Below are 20,384 nucleotides of genomic sequence, written 5' to 3'. Positions count from 1 at the left end.
TCACATAACATGAATTTTATTTGTTTAAAGACTAATATTGTGTAAGATATTAATAATAGAGAAATAATGACGCAATGAATAATTCACATAACATGAATTTTACATGTTTAAAGACTAATATTGTGTAAAATAAGATATTTTATTTATCAAGCAGAAATTTCAGCTTACAACCCACTCCACCCATCTTTTGGACTACCTTAATATATCTAAGTTTACAACTCACTCTAATCATCTGTTTGGCTGCGCCAGATATATTTTATCCTCGGGCCATTACATTTGTTATATAAATTTATATTTCAAACTACATGCTATGCCTTGGAAAAAACAGAAGTAATCAAAAATCTAAAACATCTCTAAATACACACTAATGTGAAACCATTGACCAACCAAAGCGATATAACGAAGTAAAAGGAGGCCAATGTCATAATGCATGAACAGTCCAAAATAATACTGTGTCGACTTCGCTGGCTGCCTTGGAGAAGAGATCAAAATATGGGAAACTGACGAACGTCGTTTTGGCAGGAAACGAAAATGATTACACCGCATTTTACACCATGTTCCACTGTTGTGACCTGTGTTTGAACATATTTTACGGGAAAAATATGCTAAAGTTTGAACAAATTATCTGAAGCCCGTTTAGCATTCAGCCTCTTTTTGATTCAGTAAATCCCAGATGGGCAAATTTATATAACATACGCTTTCTTCTTTCCAACTAGGGAGTGTAGCATTTACAAAGGTCTTGTGTGGGGATTTTCATAAGTTGATTATATAATATCGTGTCTATCGATATAGTTGAAAAATGATACCATTTTCCACTGTTGTGATCTGTGTTTCATGATTTTTTTACGGGAAAAATATACTAAAGTTTGAACAAATTATCTAAAGCTCGTTTGGCATTCAGCCTCTTTTTGGTTTAGTAAATCCCAGATTGGCACATTTATATAACATGCGCTTTCATCTTTCCAACTATAGAGTGTAGCATTCAGAAAGGTTGTGTGTGGTATGGATTTTCATAAGTTGCTTATGTTATACCTTTCTTTCTTCTTTTATAAATTTCTATATTAATATTGAATTAATTACTTTCCGAATTTGAAAATACTTCTAATAATTTTAAAATGGAAAAATATGCAAAAATATTTATTAAAGAAATAAAAAAAAATTATTATTATTATTTTTTAAATGTTATTTTTAAATAAATAAATATTTATATTAATTTGGTTTTAATCAAATTTAAAATAAAATTAATTGTGAAAGTTAATATCTTTTAATTGTATTAGAAAAATCATAAGCTAACTACAACTATCAAGAAGATAGGGAAATATTAATGGTTTTTGGAACGGTTATATTGTAGCTTCATGTTCTTCAACCCCAACATGATAATATTTTTTGAATGTTTTGTAGATGTTAAAGTATGTTAATATTTTATACAAATTGCAGATAATATTAATAATAAAGAAATATTTAAAATAAAGAAATAATGACCGGATGAATAATTCACATAAGATGAATTTTACATGTTTAAAGACTAATATTGTGTAAGATATCAATAATAGAGAAATAATGATGCAATGAATAATTCACATAGCATGAATTTTGCAGGTTTAAAACTAATATTGTTTAAAGTAAGGTATTTTATTTATCAAGAAGAAAATCCAGCTTACAACCCACTCCACCCATCTTTCAGGTTGCCTTGATATATCTATCTAGGTTGTGTAAACCTAGATAGAGGTTAATACCCTAATTTGTTCTTTTCATGGATTCTATGCTCTCCATAGAAAGAGAAAACACAAATGACCCACTGACAATATAGATTACAATCAGGTCAATGTTCATGATTTGGATGCCAGTAATAATATACAAAATTGTGCTCATGGTTTGGATGCCAATAAAAATATACAAAATTGTGGATGCCAATAACAATATACAAAATTGTTATACAAGCACGCACAAATATGAAGCCTGAAAACCTATCAGATATAAAGTATCCAATTACTAGCCTATCGGATCCACTATCCCTAAATGAGAATTTGATAAAATGATGAGAATTAATGGAGGCAATAAGTGAACAGCAATGCAACGAACATGAGACTGTAAGCAATTCCTTGATCGATTGCCATTCCTGCATAACAACAATAGATTAACATTGATAAAATCAGAACAAGGCTGTATGTGATTTGTCCGAAAGAGGAATATTTTTTGATTTCAAATTTTTCTGATGTATAATGATGTATGGATTTTTATTTTTTTCCCTGATTCATCACATCTAATCATTATGAGGCCTTCTTTCTGATTAATCACATCTAATAATTTTATGTTCAAGATTTCGAACTTACCAATGAGATTATTTTCAGAACCAAGGTACTTGTAGGCACAGAACTATATTAAAAATAAACCTCATTGATAGTTTCAACGCTAACCATAAAATTAATGTGATTAATGGGAAAGAGAATAATCAATAATTAATCGGAACAAGTGATAACAGACAAAGTGGCACAGGCACATAGAAGGTGCTTGATGTACACCCATGGAGGCTATTAGTGTTTTCCACTTTTCTTACCCGTGCTTATGGGCGCCGAGCTATACTGAGCCTTCCCTCCAACTATGGCAGCCATGAACAACAAAATGGGAATAACTGCACTTAAAAGCGCTACAGCTGTACCCTCCATATAATCCTCCAAATTTGAGGCTACAGTGAATGCAATGAATTACTTGACGAGGTGCTGTTATGGCCGTGGAGTTGAAAGCAACAATGCAGTTAAAGGAATCCCCAATCAGCACAGAGGGAAAGAGCAAGAGCAGTGCTTGAATCACAAATAGCAGGGCTGGCTGGTTAAATAAAGGAGGAGAGGAGCATGAGGCAACGGGAAGAAGACAGAAAATAGACGCGGAAAACAATGGAGTGTAGCAACTCGCGAATTTTCTTGCGCGTTGAGCTTGGCTTGACCCACAACAAATTAGGGTATTAACCTCTCTGCCCATCTACACCTTAAAAAAGAAATAAGTAATCAAAAGTCTAAAGCATTTCTGAATACAACAAAAAAACAAAAACGTCTCTTTGAGGCAATCACACACACTAATGTGAACCCATTGATTTTATCATATGGAGACGCTGCATTGTGAACCCATTGATTTTATCATATGGAGACGCTGCATCCCGCGATCATTATCTCTAGTACCAAGAAAAGCGATGTAACGATGTAAAAGGAGGCCAAAGTCGTAATGCATGAGCTGTCCAAAATAATATTGGAAACTGACCAACGTCGTTTTGGCAGGAAGCATTTTACATTTTTGGCAAATTTTATCGTCTATCCATATAGTTGAAAAATTATACCATTTTCCATGGTTGTGATCTGTGTTTCACGCTTTTGGAATGGTTATATTGAGTAGAAGGGTAGGATTTGGTTGGTTGTAATCAAATTTCCATATTTTTTCACTTTAATATGATAATATTTTTTTGAATGTTTTATAGATGTTAAAGTATAAGCTGTAGATAATATTAATAATAGAGAAATAATGACGAGATGAATAATTCACATAACATGAATTTTATTTGTTTAAAGACTAATATTGTGTAAGATATTAATAATAGAGAAATAATGACGCAATGAATAATTCACATAACATGAATTTTACATGTTTAAAGACTAATATTGTGTAAGGTAAGGTATTTTATTTATCAAGCAGAAATTTCAGCTTACAACCCACTCCACCCATCTTCTGGGCTGCCTTGATATATCTAGGTTTACAACCCACTCTAATCATCTCTTTGGCTGCGCTAGATATATTTTATCCTGGGGCCATTACATTTATTTATTTTTTATTTTTTATTTTTTTTAATTAATTAATTTATTTTTATTATTATTATTATTATTTTTTTTTTTTTCTCCTAAGAATAATCCTGTTTTAATTTCTCTAAATTAACTTAACCCTATAATATTACATTTATTACCAATTTTAATTATTTATTATTTTTATAAAATTTAATTTTTTAACTTGTGATTTATATATTATTTTTAACTAACATTTCAATTATTTATTAATATTTTATTATCCTTAAATGATTTTTATGAATTATTTTAACTAGCATTTCTATTATTTATTAATATTTTAGCTAACTATTATGATTAAATTAGTTCTATTAATTTATTTTTGGTCCCCTAGAGTATTTTCCTTAAATATAAATTTTTTTACTTATTTTTGGATTATTAATATTTTTTAACAAACTATTATCTTTAAATTAATTTATTTAATTTGGTTTAAGGGATTGGTCCCCTAGTAAAACTTTTTTCCTTAAATATAAATTTTAACTATTTATTTTAACTAACTAGTATCATGAATTAATATTTTAATTATTTTTTAATATTTTTAACTAACTATTAACATTAAATTATATTTTTTGGTTCCCCTAGGGTAAATTTTTTCCCTTTAATTATTAAAAAGGATTTTGACCTAGGTACCTAGTCAAAAGTAGCTGTTGGTCTCTTTAGCAGGTGGAGGCTCTGCTCTGTCTATTTAACTTGCTAAGCTGGATCTGTTTCTTCAACTTGTACTGACAATGAACCACACTGGTTGGTTCGAAACGCGTCGACAAATGATGTTTCATGTGATCTGCGCCGAAGAATCTTTTGTAAACACTGGCTTTGTAAACATGTCACAATTTTTCTTGAGTGTGGACCATTTTAAGATATACACATCTCCATGGATAACTCTTGTTACAAAATGGTGCCCAATATCAATACACCTACATTATGACTATCATAAATAGAACATCTCTTTTTTGAAGCTCTTACATCCAACTAATAAATTATCCTACAAAAATTAAAAACATACCCTCAAGTATATCTCCTCTGGTCCAAATTAAAATATGAATCAACTTTATTTAAGATATAATATATTGAATACTAATATTTTTAATTAATTATTTGTAAATTTAAAAAGAAAATTATTAAAATTATAAATTTGAATTATAAAATATATTTTAAATAATATAAATAATAATTTCATAAAAATAATATTTAGAGTAAAAAACTCTCTACATATTAATCTAGAGGGAAAAATTATTTTAGATAAAAGACCAAAACATAAAAAAGTTAAGATAAATAAATTTAGTGATTTTAATTACTGCATATTATATTTTATAATATTATTTATTAAATAATAAATTTTATTTATTCTGAAAATTAATAATATTATAAAATAATAAATTTTATTTATTCTGAGAATTATTATTAATTAATTAGTTATTTTCAATGTATACTTATTTTATCTTAGAAATTTTGTGCACAAAGAAAGTTATAAATTTATTTATGTAAAAGTATATAATATTATTCCATTAACTCTTTACATATTAATCTAGAGGAAAAAATTATCTTTCCGTATATTACTATTAACATGATTTCTCCAAATCAAATACATTACCATACTTGAGACATGTTAAGTGATCCAGAAACTACAACTTTAGCAACTTTGAATTCTAATTATCATAATGTAATTTATCTATTACTAGATCAATGGCTATTGTGATATTTAATTATTTACAATCAGAAAAAGATATTTCTGTGTAGTGCTAGGCTTAAAACATGAATTTTCTAGCTCAAATATACTATTATATTTAAAATAAGTGATTTAAAAATTACAATTAGACATTGTATTAAATGTTGTAAAGGAAACTTTGTAAAGCAGAGCATAGATTTGAGAAGAAATCATGACATATAAAGAATTATTGAAAGTAAATATTCTATGGAGATTAAATATGAAGTCTGAGTATTTGCCTTCCACTCTTGAATTAACATTCTATGTTTTACCTCAGTGTTTTCTTTGAGATGTGGAAGTGATCTATTTTAGCGTTTTCCATTAAAACATTGTATATGTCTCTGCAATGGATCACTCTTTATTTCATTCCTAAAATCCAAGAGATATTTTCGATCATTGTGAAATGAATGTGGAGAAGAGGATACGAAGAAGGGTAAAATGAATGAGGAAAAAGAGGATATGAAGAGGCAAAGAAAAACAGAGGAACGACATACCAATATTAAACTAACTCTTTATTTCATTCCTAAAATCCAAGAGAGATTTTTTATCATCGTGAAATGAATGTGGAGAAGAGGATACGAAGAAGGGTAAAATGAAGAGGAAAAAGAGGATATGAAGAGGCAAAGAAAAACAAAGGAACGACATACCAATATTAAACTATTAAACTATTTGGTATGCAAACAACCCTCAAGATATAGTTAATTCCACAACACAATATTGATTGATTAAAAAAAAGGCCCTTGGAAAATTTAATCAGTGAGCAGAACATCTAATTTCAAAATGGATACCAGAGAATAGGATATAGACATGAAAGAATACAATAATATTGAATCTATATACAATAATATATTTAAAAAGCATGATCTATAAACCAAGAATTTCATAATTTCATAATTACCATGACAGTAGAAACATGAATAACATGGTAATCCAGAAAAAGCTTGTAACTTATTCTTATTGGAGAATATCCCACATTTAATGACCCAAAAATTATAAATGTCCCCAACCCTTCCAGCAAGAAAAAAAAGGGTTGACCTTTCAGGTCCAACACTTCACCATCTCAGTTGAGGAGTCCAATTTACCTTTTGTTATCTTGGCATTCATTCCTGACCCAACCTACTTGGTTAGAATGAAAGTGAATACATATGCAAGTGTGTGGAAGAAGAACCTCATTTTTGTTCCAAACGAATAAATAAGAAAGCAATTAATGAATGGAAATGGAAGAACAATCTATGTCTTGAAAGACAATGAAATAGATGGATGCAAATTCTTAGATTTATGTGATCATCTTCTCACACTGGTTAGAAGGTAGTTGAGCATAGTTTTGGTAAGGTGCTTGTATCAAGAACCTTTATAATAGGCTAAAATAGTGGAATCAATTATTCCTTATGAAGTCAAGAAAAGTGTCAACATGAATTCGTGAATTCCACAATAGTTTGATATTATGAATGCATGATTTTTCCAAATAATGGCCTCATGGCCATAGAAATTCTTGTTTGTCATAATCAATGGTAATGTCTATCTTACTTGGTTGGGGACAAATTTCTCTTAGTAAATCATTTTCTATTGTCTATCTTGTAGATGTTCGATGAACATTGCCCAAATTGTCCTCCTCGAAATGAGTTGGCCAAACTTAATGCTGAAACATATCTCCATGATTGTATGCATCAATGGTCTCAAATTGAATCAATGCATTAAAGACAAAATATTACTATAAAACAAAGAAAAACTTTAGTTAAAGTAACATAATAGGCCCTCTAAAAATTGAATCAGTGAGTAGAACATCTAAAACTGGCAATGGACATTTTCCACATTGTCATTGTTTCAAAATTAAGTAGCCCTAACCTAAGACTCGAGCACACTTCATCATTATAGGCAAGCATTTTCTCAACATGGCCTAGGAGGTTCCACACTAACCACCATTAAACTATTCGGTATGCAAATAACCCTCAAGATACCGTTAATTCCACAACAAAATATTGATTGATTAGAAAAATAGGCCCTTGAACAAATTAATCAGCGAGCATAACATCTAATTTCAGAATGGATACCATAGAACAGTAGACAAATGTGAAACAGTACAATAATACTAAATTTATATACAATAATATATTTAAAAAGCATGATCTATGAACCAAAATTTTCTAAATTTCATAATAACCATGACAGCAGAAACATGAATAATAGGGTAATCCAGAAAAAACTTGCAACTTATTCTTGTTGCAAAATATCTCACATTCAATGACCCAAAGATTATAAATGTCCCTAACCCTTCCAGCAAGAAAATGGAGGGTTGACCTTTCAGGGACAACAAAACTTCACCATCTCAATTGAGGAGTCTAGGTCACCTCTTATTATCTTGGCATTCATTCCCAACCAAACCTACCTGGTTAGATGATAAGTGAATACGTATGCAAGTGTGTGGAAGGAGAACCTATTTTTTGTTCCAAATGAATAAATAAGAAAGCGATTAATGAATGAAAATGAACGAACAATCTATTTCTTGAAAGAAAAAGAAATAGTTTTAGGAAAAATTCTTAGACTTATGTGATTATGGTGTTGGGGGACCAAATACTTGGAGCAGATATTTCATCCCTTTAAAATTCCCTGAACATGAGACTGAACATAAAGGAACAAACACAGGCATCCCTAGTGTCAAAATAAGGTCACAAATGCAACTCTAATCCAACCATGTGTACAATAATCCTTGTTGTCAAAAGAAGTCACAAATGTAACTTTGATCCCAACCAAGTATACAATCATCCCTAATGTCAACAGAAATCACAACAGGAACTTATCACTGAGCCTTCACCCAAATGTATTAAAACACCAGACCAGAGAAATTTGAGCTATGAGTTATAAATATCCAACCATGTTGCAAGGTGGATTAGCCACATTTATCTTACTACATTTCCAAATCCCAGAGGACACTGAAATTCCAAAACCAGATCAATGGAATTAGAGGTATGAGATATAAACATCCAACCATATAAGCAGATGTTAAGCTTGGACCATGAAACTACTCTGTCAAAAGTAGAGGAAACCCACAAGAAGGTTGCATCAATAAAATATTATTTAATGGCACTGGAAAACACACTTAATAAAAGACTTTGCTCAATAAATTGGATACCATTACTTAAAGAAATAGAAACCATACTAACATTCCTACAATAAACTAACAAAGGATTGAAATCATTACTACTTGAAACAAACCAAAATCCATTGTTAATTATGAATCAAGCTCCAAATTCCATTTTTAAATGTACAAATAGAAACCACAATAAGTTATATCAATGATATTGATAGATCACTATAATTCTCAATCTTATAGCATCAACAATAATTTTCCTTATATTCTTAACTTGAGGAAGATTCAAACTTGATACAAGCAAAACCAAGTTTTCATGAAATGAAAATTCTTCCTTGGCTTCCATATACTAGTAATCATTTTAATAAGAATTATTATAATAATAATCATGGTTTATATAACAGTAATAATTATTATTATTATTATTATTTATATAACAAGAATTTTTATAATAATAATGATATTAATAATAATATAAAGTTATGTAATTATGATAATAATAGTATTAATATTAATAATTTATATAACCATAATGATAATATTATTAATAATAATGATAAAGAATCTATTAAGAATACCATTAATGTTAGCAATAACATTGATTTGAATTTAGAAAATAATAACTTTTTTAGCATAAACAAGGAGGTCATGAACTTGGGCAAGGATATTCTTCCCCCTCCCTCCCGGAATAATAAAGTTGTTAACCTTTCTAGTTTCTCTTTTTCCCCTGCTGTTTTTTTGCTTTTAGGCAAAGGCTTAAACTTTGCCCTAGCCCCTAGAAAAATCTCGGTTGATGATATTATTTGCAACGTGGAATACGAGATTAGAGATCTTCTGGATAATATCAAGGACACCATTAGGCAGGATTGTGTTGTCATCCTTAGAAAGGCTAAGCCTCCTCGGAAGAATCTTCGCAATGAGGAATTCTTGGCCCTCAAAACCTTAAACCAGAATCCTGATATCGTCGTTCTAAAGGCCGACAAAGGAGGAGCTGCGGTCATCCTTAACAAGGATGATTACCGCAAGAAGATGTTAAATCATCTTCACAATAGTGGCAGTTATAAAAAGCTGCCCAATAACCCTCTCAAGAAAATTTCGAGGGCTGTGGCTCTTGCCATCAAGTCCAGTAGCTCAGTGAATTCCCTTTGCCATAAGCTCATTGAGAGCAGTCCCATTACTCCTAGGATCTATGGGTTACCTAAGATTCATAAAGAAGGGGCCCCCCTGAGGCCTATTGTCAACACCATTGGTGATCCGACCTACCTTCTGGCTAAGTTCCTTGCCCTCAAGCTTAAACCCCTAGTTGGTCATACAGAGTCCTTTGTAAAAGACTCCGCTTCCTTCATTAATGAACTCAAGGGCATAAAGCTTGACCCTAAAGATGTCCTCGTTAGCTTCGATGTGGTCTCCCTTTACACTTGCATCCCTATAAAGGAGGCCTTGGAAGTGATCTATCGCCTAACAAATCCCAATACCGCTTGGCTGGTTGAGATTTGTCTCACTTCCACTTTTTTCTGTTTTGAGGGTGAATTCTTCGAGCAGACCTATGGTGTTGCCATGGGCTCCCCCTTTTCCCCTATTGTTGTGAATCTTTTTATGGAGGATTTTGAAGCCAAAGTTTTGGCCTCAACCCGTCTCCTTCGCAAGCTATGGAAAATATATGTTGATGACATTAATGTCATCTGGTCCCATGGCTAGGAGCAGTTGGATCTCTTCTTCAATCACCTCAATTGTCAATCTTCTACCATTAAGTTCACCATGGAAAAAGAAGTTGATGGTTGCCTCCCCTTCCTAGATATTCTCATTTCTAAAAACTAGGACAGTTCCCTCTCCCACTCAGCATTTCGGAAGAAAACGCATACTGAGCAGTATCTTCATGCCGATTCTCATCATTTCCCCGCTCAAAAATTGGGTGTTCTTAACACCCTCGCTACTCGTGCCCTTAGGATTTCTGATAATAAGAGCTTCGATAAGGAGAAATCCCATCTCCTTAATGTCTTCGTGGAGAATGGCTATAGTAGGTGCTTATGTCAGAAGGCTTTCCTTAAAGCCTCTAAAAATTCTGTAATTAAAAAGGTTCCTAAAGAATGCCTGCAAGGTGTCCATCTTCCCTATGTCCAGGGAACCACGGACAAGATTGCTCGGATCCTTAAGAAATATAATATTCCCTCTACCTTTAAGCCCCTCAATACCATTTGTAAATCCATCTGATCGCTGAAAGATCCCATTGACCCTAAGGACATGAATGGCGTCTACTTAATCCCTTGTTCTTGTGGGACCCCCTATGTCGGGGAAACAGGGCTCTCTATCCATCAAAGTATCAGTGAACATGCAGCCGACTTGAGACATGGGAGAACCTAGTCTTCAGGGTTAGCGGAGCACGCGGAAAAGGCCAAGCATCAAGTATGTATTGAGGAAGCCAAGGTCATTACCAAGGTGGCGCAATTCCATCGCCGTAAATTCAGGGAGGCGATTGAAATTGAAAAAAGGCCTAACAATCTCAATAGAGATGACGGCTAGAAGATCAGTAGTTGTTGGATCCCTGCCCTTTCTTCTTAGTCCTTCCTTTTTCCCCCTTCCCCCTTCTTTATTTTTCGAGTTTTCTTTTTTCTTGTGCTGCCCTTTCCATCCTCCTTAGGTTTCTCCTTTTTTATTTTTAATTTTATTTTTTTATTTTTTTATTGGCTTGTTCTTGTCCTTCTAGTATTTAAAAATCTGTCACTCGTTCTATTTTTATTCCTTTCTTTTTCATAGTTTTCTTGATTTTTGACCATATGTATATAATTTAAATAAATTAAGAATTAGAAATTAATTTTAACCAATACTTAATAATAATTTATTCCCTAGTAGTTTAAATGATTAAGTTTATCTATAAAGAATAGAATGACATTTTGATTTATAAAACTTTTTTTTTTTTTGGCTTGTTCTTGTCCTTCTAGTATTAAAAATCTGTCGCTCGTTCTATTTTTATTCCTTTCCTTTTCATAGTTTTCTTGATATCTAACCATATGAATTTAATTTAAATAAATTAAGAATTAGAAATTAATTTTGACCAATACTCAATAATAATTTATTCCCTAGTAGTTTAAATGATTAAGTTTTTCTATAAAGAATAGAATGACTTTCTGATTTATAATTTTTTTTGGATTAATTTAAATTAGAATTAAGTGATTCATTTTTTAAATGAAATTAATATTATAACATAAATATAAACAAAACTTCTTCTCCTTTTTTTTTTTTTGAAATCAATATGATAACATATCATAAATAGAAATTTTGCTTATTTATTTATTTTATTTTATTTTTATTTATTTATTTATTTTTTAACATTGGATTAAATAAATTTTGAATTAAGTAATTCAATACTTAATAAAATTAATATTATAACACTCTAATATATAATTAGAATAAAAATAAAAATACCCTTCACGCTTCTATTTGATAAAATATATTAAAAATTAAAAATTAAAAAGCAATTAAATAATTTAATATCCCAATGAAAATATTTTAATAATTATAACATTATATCCGTTATATAGCCGTTGATGGTAAACCTAGCCGTTTGAAGTTCTGCTCTCCCTATTTATTTTGCAGCCATGATCTGACTCCTCAACTTGTCCTGACGATGAACCACACTGGTTGGTTCGAAACGCGTCGACAAAGGTTTTCTTCATGTGATTTTCATCGAAACCCTTCTTATAATTTATATGAGTGATTTTAGGAACAAGAGGATCATCAGGATTTTGGTCAGTCAGAAGAGATAAAATTAACAAAAGCACCTCCGATATTGTCAGTGCAGGACTCCACTATTCCTTGAGGATATCCAAACAGATGCTACCATTGGAATTGATGTTTGGATGATAAACCTAATTAAGCACAAAATAGTGCTACATTAGTCTCATGAACAACTATTCACATTATGCTATTTTTGGCAAGAAACATTTTAACACAAAATACCACCAAAACACTGACATTTCAAGACCACCCATAAATATAAAGGTTCAACTAAATTCACAAGATCCTTCTCTAATATAAGCTCATAAAAAATTGAATTGATATTAAGTATCATCTAATATCCATAATGAAAATACATGAAAAAAGCCAAGATTTAAGAGCTAAACAAATTACAACAAACTCAAATTTGTTAAGAGGAAGGGGCAATTGGAACTAGTTGAAGAGAATACACACAATGAACACATAAAATAGGCTTTAGACTCCACTAAATGAGTTTTATTAAGAGTGAAGAAAGAGTGGACAGTTGTAGCAGAGCTAAGAGAAATGGATTGTAAGAGACTAAAATTAAGATTAAATTAACTTAGTATAAAGCATTTCTCGGCCACTTGTCAAGAGCTTCATAGTAAATCAAGAGATCAATTGATGTAGGCAAGGCAAAGCTTTCCTGAGAATAATATCCAAGGGATTTGGGACTCATGAGGTTAAAATTTCAATTAAATAGTAGTATTATTGTTCTAACCACATTAACATGAAAATCGCTTACCAAGGATGTAAATTTTAGTAGCTTGTTACCTTGGTCATACTGAGATATGATTTGATCAATGCATCAATCCCATGGGATTCTTCTTATGTGTGCAACAACATTACGCACTCTTGCTCACTAGGTTTACAAAGTAAATACCTTTTTCCAATCATATATCCAATTTTTGTAGCCTGTGGAGGATTTATTTGAAGTCCTTGACTCAAGATACTAACAAATTTCATCATACATGAACCATGCCATTGACTTTTCTATTTTGCAATAGTAATAGTCTATAAACATGCCTCCTTTGCTGCACTTATTGATATGACAACATGGGCGAGCCCGCTCCCCTGACTTGCTGAGCATTTGTTCCACAATATCTTCTTCTTTGGATGCTACTTTCTCTTATCCAAATTAACCAATAGAGATTGTTGGCGAGGCAGAATACCTTAGATATGCAAACCCAAAATTATATAGCTTAGTCATATAGTCCTAGAGAATACAAAAAGAATGAGTAGGGGATTTAATTCCAGCTTGAATAGAAGCAATTTTTAAAACTTGTAATGAGATGTATCAAAAACATGCACATTGAGCTTTTAAAAGAAGACATCCTATAATAAGATGTATCAAAACACACACACACACACTGGTTTGTTGTTAGTTCAATCTTTTGGGTGATTGAACCTAGTGATTGTATCAAAGGACCATCAACATGAACATAAGCCAAGTTGGTAGGAAATGCATTCAAAATAAATTGTTTAAAGGATTCTAGACACATCAATCTTCTATTGGGATCATATGTGCATATGGCTTGACATCCATCCAGTGCTACGCAAGGAATTCAAAATTTGTTTGGGGCCTATTTGTCTGTAGTAGTAACTGTATTTGTTGGGACTTGCTCTACTACTGGTGGATATCTAGATACATGTGTGTGTGTGTGTGTGTGTGTGTGTGTCTGTCTTTGATGTTGGAGAAACAATGCCTATTTATTCCCACGCAAAACCTGTAAATCAGTCACTGTTGTAGAATCAATGGATGGATCTATTACTTATTTGTGTTGTTCATTTAAATGATTAAAAAGGAACTCCTTAACGTATGTCATTTTCAACACCCAAGAACTTCCAATGGAAAAAAGTTCATGCATAATTTTACTTTGGAGTGTTATTTTGCACTAGTTCTTTCTGGGAGTTGGTGGGCATGTTTTTTCACAGTTTCTAATGGATAGAGAAACTTTGAAATTAAAAAAAAAAATAATGGTGGGTACAACTGACTATTGTCGACCGCATTTCTTGTTGGCCAGTAAGATGATAACTTAAAAGCATTAAATAATGAGGACAAATTTCAAAGTGGGATACTTATTTCTGAAAAACATGTATCTTGTTTGGAACAGGATGAAATGACTAAAACAGAGAATTGGGTGTTCATATTTTACAACAATAATAGTTGCTAGGATTACCTTGTGTTTGGAGCTTTAAATTAAAATAATCGTCTCTAAAGAGAAGATTATTCGATTATACCATAGATTGACATCATCAAAATATTACTCCATCAAATTTCTTGCATCACCATTATGAGTTGGGACATGACTTGAATTGAGGTGGCAGATGGTGGTTGTTGGTTGATGCCCTAGTATTGATCTGGAGTTGGAAAGGCAACCCTTGTTTTCTCAAGCTAGGCAATAACTTTTTTCATGTGTGGTATGTCATCACTCTCTGATGTCAGACATCTAAATTCCATTTCTACAACTGCACTTACCTTGACCTTCACCTAATCATTTTTTTCAATGTCTAGTTGCAGATCCAATAGTTCATGCAAAACCCCTCAAATGTTTGATATTTCCATGAAGACAAGGTTGATTTCCCCTTGATTCTAATTTATTTGGAAAACATTATCTCCACCAAACTGACCCGAACCTTTACACATTTGATTTCTCTATTAGTTGATAGAACTGTTGGTACTCTGGGTCCACATACCCTGGAGTGCCTTGTGGGGATGTAGTCACATGTGAGGCATTTATAGGCAATACTTTGCAAAGACCAAAATCTACAACCTTGACATTGAATTTCTCATCCAAGAGATAATTAGAGGATTTCACATCTCTATGGAATATAGGTGGATTGATGTTCTAAAGGAATACGAAGGCCTTGGTCGTTTGAATGGAAATGTTCAAGTGAATGCTCCATCCCTATGTAAATTTTCGATCACCATGAAGATGATAGACCAAGGTCCCATTTGAAATAAATTTGTATACCAGTAGCAACTATGGACTGTCTATAGGGGTGTAGCCCTAAAGACAAATGAAATATGGATGACTAAATGATGAAAATATGGCTACCTCATTAATTAATTTTTCAACTCTCCTAGAGTTCTCTTGATACAATCTCTTCACTTCCACAGTTCATCCATCCCGAAGTCTTCCCAGATAAACTGACCCATATCCCCCTCCACCAATTTCGTTTTCCTCATGGAAGAAATTTGTAGCCTCTCAAAGTTATTCATAAGATAATGTTCACAATTTATTATCAGAGGTCCATGAGGGTATAATCACTTCAATGTCCCTTCTCTCGTAACTAGCAAGACCTCGACCATGTTTTTTTTCCTCTTTGCATAATAATTTAAAAATATTGATGTCATTCCAATGGAGAAACCAACAGTGGAATGAAGAGATTGAATTCAATGTGATATTTTTCAAGTAGAAATTCACCTTGAATTTAAATTGGAAAATTGGAAACTAGATAGGATGGAATCATGTTTACCAATCACAATAGAGTAATTGCTTGTATCTCTACCATATGCATAGTTTTAGTATCTGCAACAATCCATAGCTTTCTAAGAGAGAATGCTTGACACATCAGGAAACATATCAGAATATTTACATATTGGTTATGGGGTTTTGAATTGACAGTGAATAGGTATATTATTAAAATATCCTTACTAAAAAATTAACAGTTCAAATCCTCCATGAAATATCCAACTAAAAATACCCTAAAATAAATAAAAAACCATAAAATTCATATAATCCTAATAGATTGAATATTCAGCACTAATCTTTGTAATCAAATTTTGCCAAAAGAGAATAGGAAATGTACAAATATAATTGGTAGGGCATTTCTTTGGATGCGAGGTTTTATCTAGATAATAGCAAAGAAATGTTGAACTCAGTTCTGAAATGTCTTTACTACAGATTCCCTTACTTTCTAAAAAATTGCCACAACGTCAAGATATGTTCTGGTCGAGCTCCCAAATTATCTCAAAACCTAACCATTTTAAACATTTTTCTAACAGAGAATGCTTGACACATCTTGTTATAGACATTTTTCTGCCTTACAGCTCTAAGCATGAAATGTCCATAAACCAAGGGATCCTAAGTCCCTAAAAGTGTTGTTCCCACCCCTAGAGGAACAAGGTCAACCAATTACAGCTTCTCCCAGAAGTTCTCCACCAGAAACTGCTCAGAATCAGTCAAATTAGGATCATTTCAACTGCTCCACTAGCTAGCTACGTTGCATAGCACCCAAGTACACTAGCTAGGTGCGTTGCAACACACCTAAAAGCACTACCAGGGTGCACTGAGCAGGAAATGAAAAATGGCAGTATCATTCCGCGAGGTGGACAGACAATGGAAGCTTCCAGAATCTTCCCCAATGACACTTGCCTCACTGAGTTCGACCAAGGATGAGTAAGAGGCTCTCAGTCTCCAAGTGGAAGCAAGAACTGACAGAGAGAAGCCACTAGTCAAATCATAAGCTGACTCATCCTCTTTGCATACATCTATATATGGATCCCTCATCCCAGAGATCCAGAGGCTGGAATTTTGTACATTGCAGAGAATTGTTGTTGGTTTTGCTATAGAGATCAGTGTATTGGGTGATTTATGCTTTGTTGGAGGTGAAGAGGGGATTCCTTTGCTGGGGGGTTAATGCTGGATCAGGAATCATCGGTTGTAACTCCTCCTGGACCTTCTTGTTATATCAATAAAACTATTTGAGTTTCTCCTACATGCTTGTGTATCAATGATGTTTTGTTATATTTGCATGTTTAGCTTAAATCTGATCCTAAGTTATTTATGAATATAAATCCATGTCTTTGTGTAGTTTTCTTCTTCTGTGATCTTGCAGGAACTTGGTGAAGCTAGGCAAGTAAGGAAGCAGGTAGCTAGAAGCTGTCAAAGAGGAGAGAGATTGGATCAAAGGACTAGTGCAAGACACAGGTTGGTTCATCCTATTCCTCTTCGTTTATAGTTCATAAAGAAGAATACGAAAATAGTTTTCTCTGTTTGTTTCTAAGGTACTGTCACACCTTAGTGGGATAGGGGCGTTCTGAGTAGACACCTTTCCCGTTAACAAAATGGGGAACATGTCTAGTTTGTTTGTTTGTGTTTCTCTTGTTGTTTGTTTCATAAACACAGAAGTAGCAATCGAACTGCATTTGCCATTATCAAATGCAAAGTAGACACCTGCTACTTCAATCCATTCACTGGATTTGTTTATGATTTGAATAGCTGATTCACAAATGATCTGATTACCCTTTGTGATAGCTCTTAGACCTCCTTTAAATCCACCCTCTGATTGTGCATTACTGATTGCCTTTACTCGGCCAAAATCCATAGATTAAACTGCAAACCGTGACCCAGAACCCGGATAGAATTCTCGTTTCTGCCCCAGCGCAGGCTCTGTGAAGAGATTCTGCATTTCAACGTAGTTCCCGAGAGGTCTACCTGCGCTACAATCCAGTTTCTCTGTGTAACAGGTGCGCTGATCAGCCTAGCCCTGTGCAGCTGAGGTTCTTTGCTTCATTTTTTCAGTTTTTTCTTTGATTTTGCAGCCTGTGATCAGTGTGTGTCTGTTTAAAAACCCCTTTTCTTTGCCTTAATTCCGCCTCCTTTGTACAAAAAGACTGTAGATGTTCTTTGTGTGTTTGTTACATCATTTACAGTTTTCCATTGAAAAAGTAGAATAGTCATATTGTCGTCCTTGGATTTAGATCTGTCGTAAGTGTCGATTTTGATCTTAGGAGAAAGTTTATTTGCTGTTGACAGTCGATTATGCTTTTACTTTTGCTTTTGGTTTGAATTTGTCACTTTCTAGTGTCGAAATGAGTGTTTATTTCAAAATCATAAAGTGTCGTAATCTTCTCTACCTTTTGATTTCGAAAAGAAGCTTGTTTGTGTTTGTCACTTGAAAGCAAATTCAGATTTGTACATCAACTTTCTTTTTAGGCATCAATATTAAGAAAGTGAAATTAAATACATGCATATGTGCATTTGCATATTGATAGTCTGTTTGGCTTGATTTAGGAAAAGTGCATTTACAGTGTGCTCTTTGCTCTTTGAGATAAGATTGTGTCTTTCTTTTCCCCTTGTAGCTAGGATTTTCATTGCTGAAAAGAGATAAAAGTTTGCTTATCATCTTTAGATTGCATTTTAGGAATTACATCTACATCTCGTGGTGATCCCAAAAGGAAAACTTCTAAGAAAGATCAACTTAAAATAAATTGAATGAATCTAACAACGCATTGGAACTTAACGCACAACATTTAGAGGTCTAGGCTAGAGACGTATTCTGACGTCGTAAAGCCTGGTAACTGTTGTCCTCACTGATGGTTGGGTGATTCCTCCACTTTGAGACGATAAGTGCTAGTACGGACTTGTGCTCCCACGTACCGTCGAGTATATATTGGGAGACCCCTATAGGCTTAAAACCTTTTATCCATAGGAAGTCGTGTCGGTTGCCCTACTGATCACAATGCACCGAACACAGCATTCGGGAAGATTGACTGCCGTACCGTAAAAAGTATTCTGCAGTTTTGCGATTGGTTTGGTACTCCCTCTACCTAGATCTCCAGAGCAGTCCCTTTCGTTCCTTTTCATACTCCTTAATGGAAAAGGTCCATCTGAGCACTTGTCACTTCAGGCTCATTAAAAATCGAAGGAGACTAGAGTCATCTTTTGTTTTTTTTTTACTCTTTAAAACTGAAAAAACAAGTTGTGTCAAAGCATCTTAAAATTTATTTTAAACGGAATATTCATACCCTTTTCCTACGTTGATCTTAGGTTGAGAAAATGGAGTCTACCAACCAAGGAATTCCCCTTGGTGGAAATCCTAGTCCCTTCTCCTCTTGGGGAGATGTTGGTGCACCCCATATGACCACATTGTCGCTTTCAGGACTGAAAATTGGCTTGCTGGTATGGCTCTTCTCAACCAATGTCGTTGAAAACACCACTATTCCTGAACAATCGAATCAGCAATTAGACGAGTCTAGAGTTGCCCACCAACCTTCTACTTCCTCTAATTCTTCCTCTCCTCCTTCCTCTTCGCTTGATGGGGCTGGCAAAGCCAAAAGTCAGGTTCCTAAGGAGAAGAAGGAGAAGAAGAAGAAAGAGAAGAAGAAGAAGGAGCCAAAGGCGAATGGGGGAAAACGAGTGTCGTCTAACGAAAATCCACACACTGCACTGACCAGGCCTAAATTGCCATGTGTCATTTGCAAAGGATACCACTTTCACAGAGATTGTCCTTGTATCCCTCGGATACTAAGGGATTGGTCTCCTCGTTTGCACAATCCGGTGTCATCAACCTCTGATGATCATGTTGAAAGCACACCGTCAACTAGTGAAAGTGAAGCCCCAGGACAAAAAGGGAAAGCTAGATTTCCTTGTAAACTGTGTGAAGGTAATCATGCCGTCCACCATTGTCCCTTATTAGACGAAGTGAAAAGAGTTTTGGATGATCGTCCGGTTTCACCGTTACGACTTCCTCCTGGATATAAAAAACTCTTGCCGAGTCCGTCGCTAGTTGAGAATCCAGCTGGCCCGCTCAAGTGGTCGGCTGAAGCGCCCATCATCGAAGATAAACCATCTGAATCCATACCAGACGAAAGTCAAAAGGTCGAGGTGGCAGTTGACGCGGTCCTGCCTTCAGAGGTTTTATCTTCGGATGATACAGTCGCTGAAGAGAACAAGGATGACACCGTCCAAATTCTCTTCATCAACACAGTCTCCGACGAACATGGGGGCAATCTACCCATTCCCTTACCGCAGGAGGGAAGTTCGTTAGAGCCATACCCGACCGTCTACTCGGTCCCAACTCCAAGCAACCTAGTTGTCTCCTTCGATTCGAATCAACTAGGCAGACCCCGTTTACCAGCAAGCATACCATTCCAAATTATCGTTCAAATATATAGAATGGTCATGGCTGGTACCATCATAGATGAGGGGGCTTCTGTGAGTATCCTTTCCTCTATTGCTTGGAAAGTGCTTGGTTCGCCATCGCTGTTGCCTGAGATGAGAAA

At 33.8% G+C, this 20,384-nt stretch overlaps 1 protein-coding gene across 1 annotated transcript; it reads right to left on the bottom strand.

Moving 5' to 3' along the window:
- Nucleotides 1-1,841: 1,841 nt before the first annotated feature.
- LOC149252216 (uncharacterized) lies at nt 1,842-2,809 on the bottom strand. The gene is made up of 2 exons (XM_089456626.1): nt 2,558-2,809; nt 1,842-2,119 (listed from the first exon to the last, which is right to left on the bottom strand). The coding sequence occupies exons 1-2, from the start codon at nt 2,664-2,666 to the stop codon at nt 2,046-2,048; spliced, it is 183 nt and encodes a 60-aa protein (XP_089312752.1). The 5' UTR covers nt 2,667-2,809; the 3' UTR covers nt 1,842-2,045.
- Nucleotides 2,810-20,384: the final 17,575 nt, after the last annotated feature.

The sequence above is a fragment of the Pinus tabuliformis genome, chromosome 7, assembly GCF_031772625.1.
Source record: "Pinus tabuliformis cultivar Carrire ecotype Pingquan chromosome 7, CPIR1, whole genome shotgun sequence".
In the NCBI taxonomy this organism is placed as follows: domain Eukaryota; kingdom Viridiplantae; phylum Streptophyta; class Pinopsida; order Pinales; family Pinaceae; genus Pinus; species Pinus tabuliformis.
Note: the sequence above shows the minus strand (reverse complement) of the source record. Positions and strands in the feature narration are given on the sequence as shown.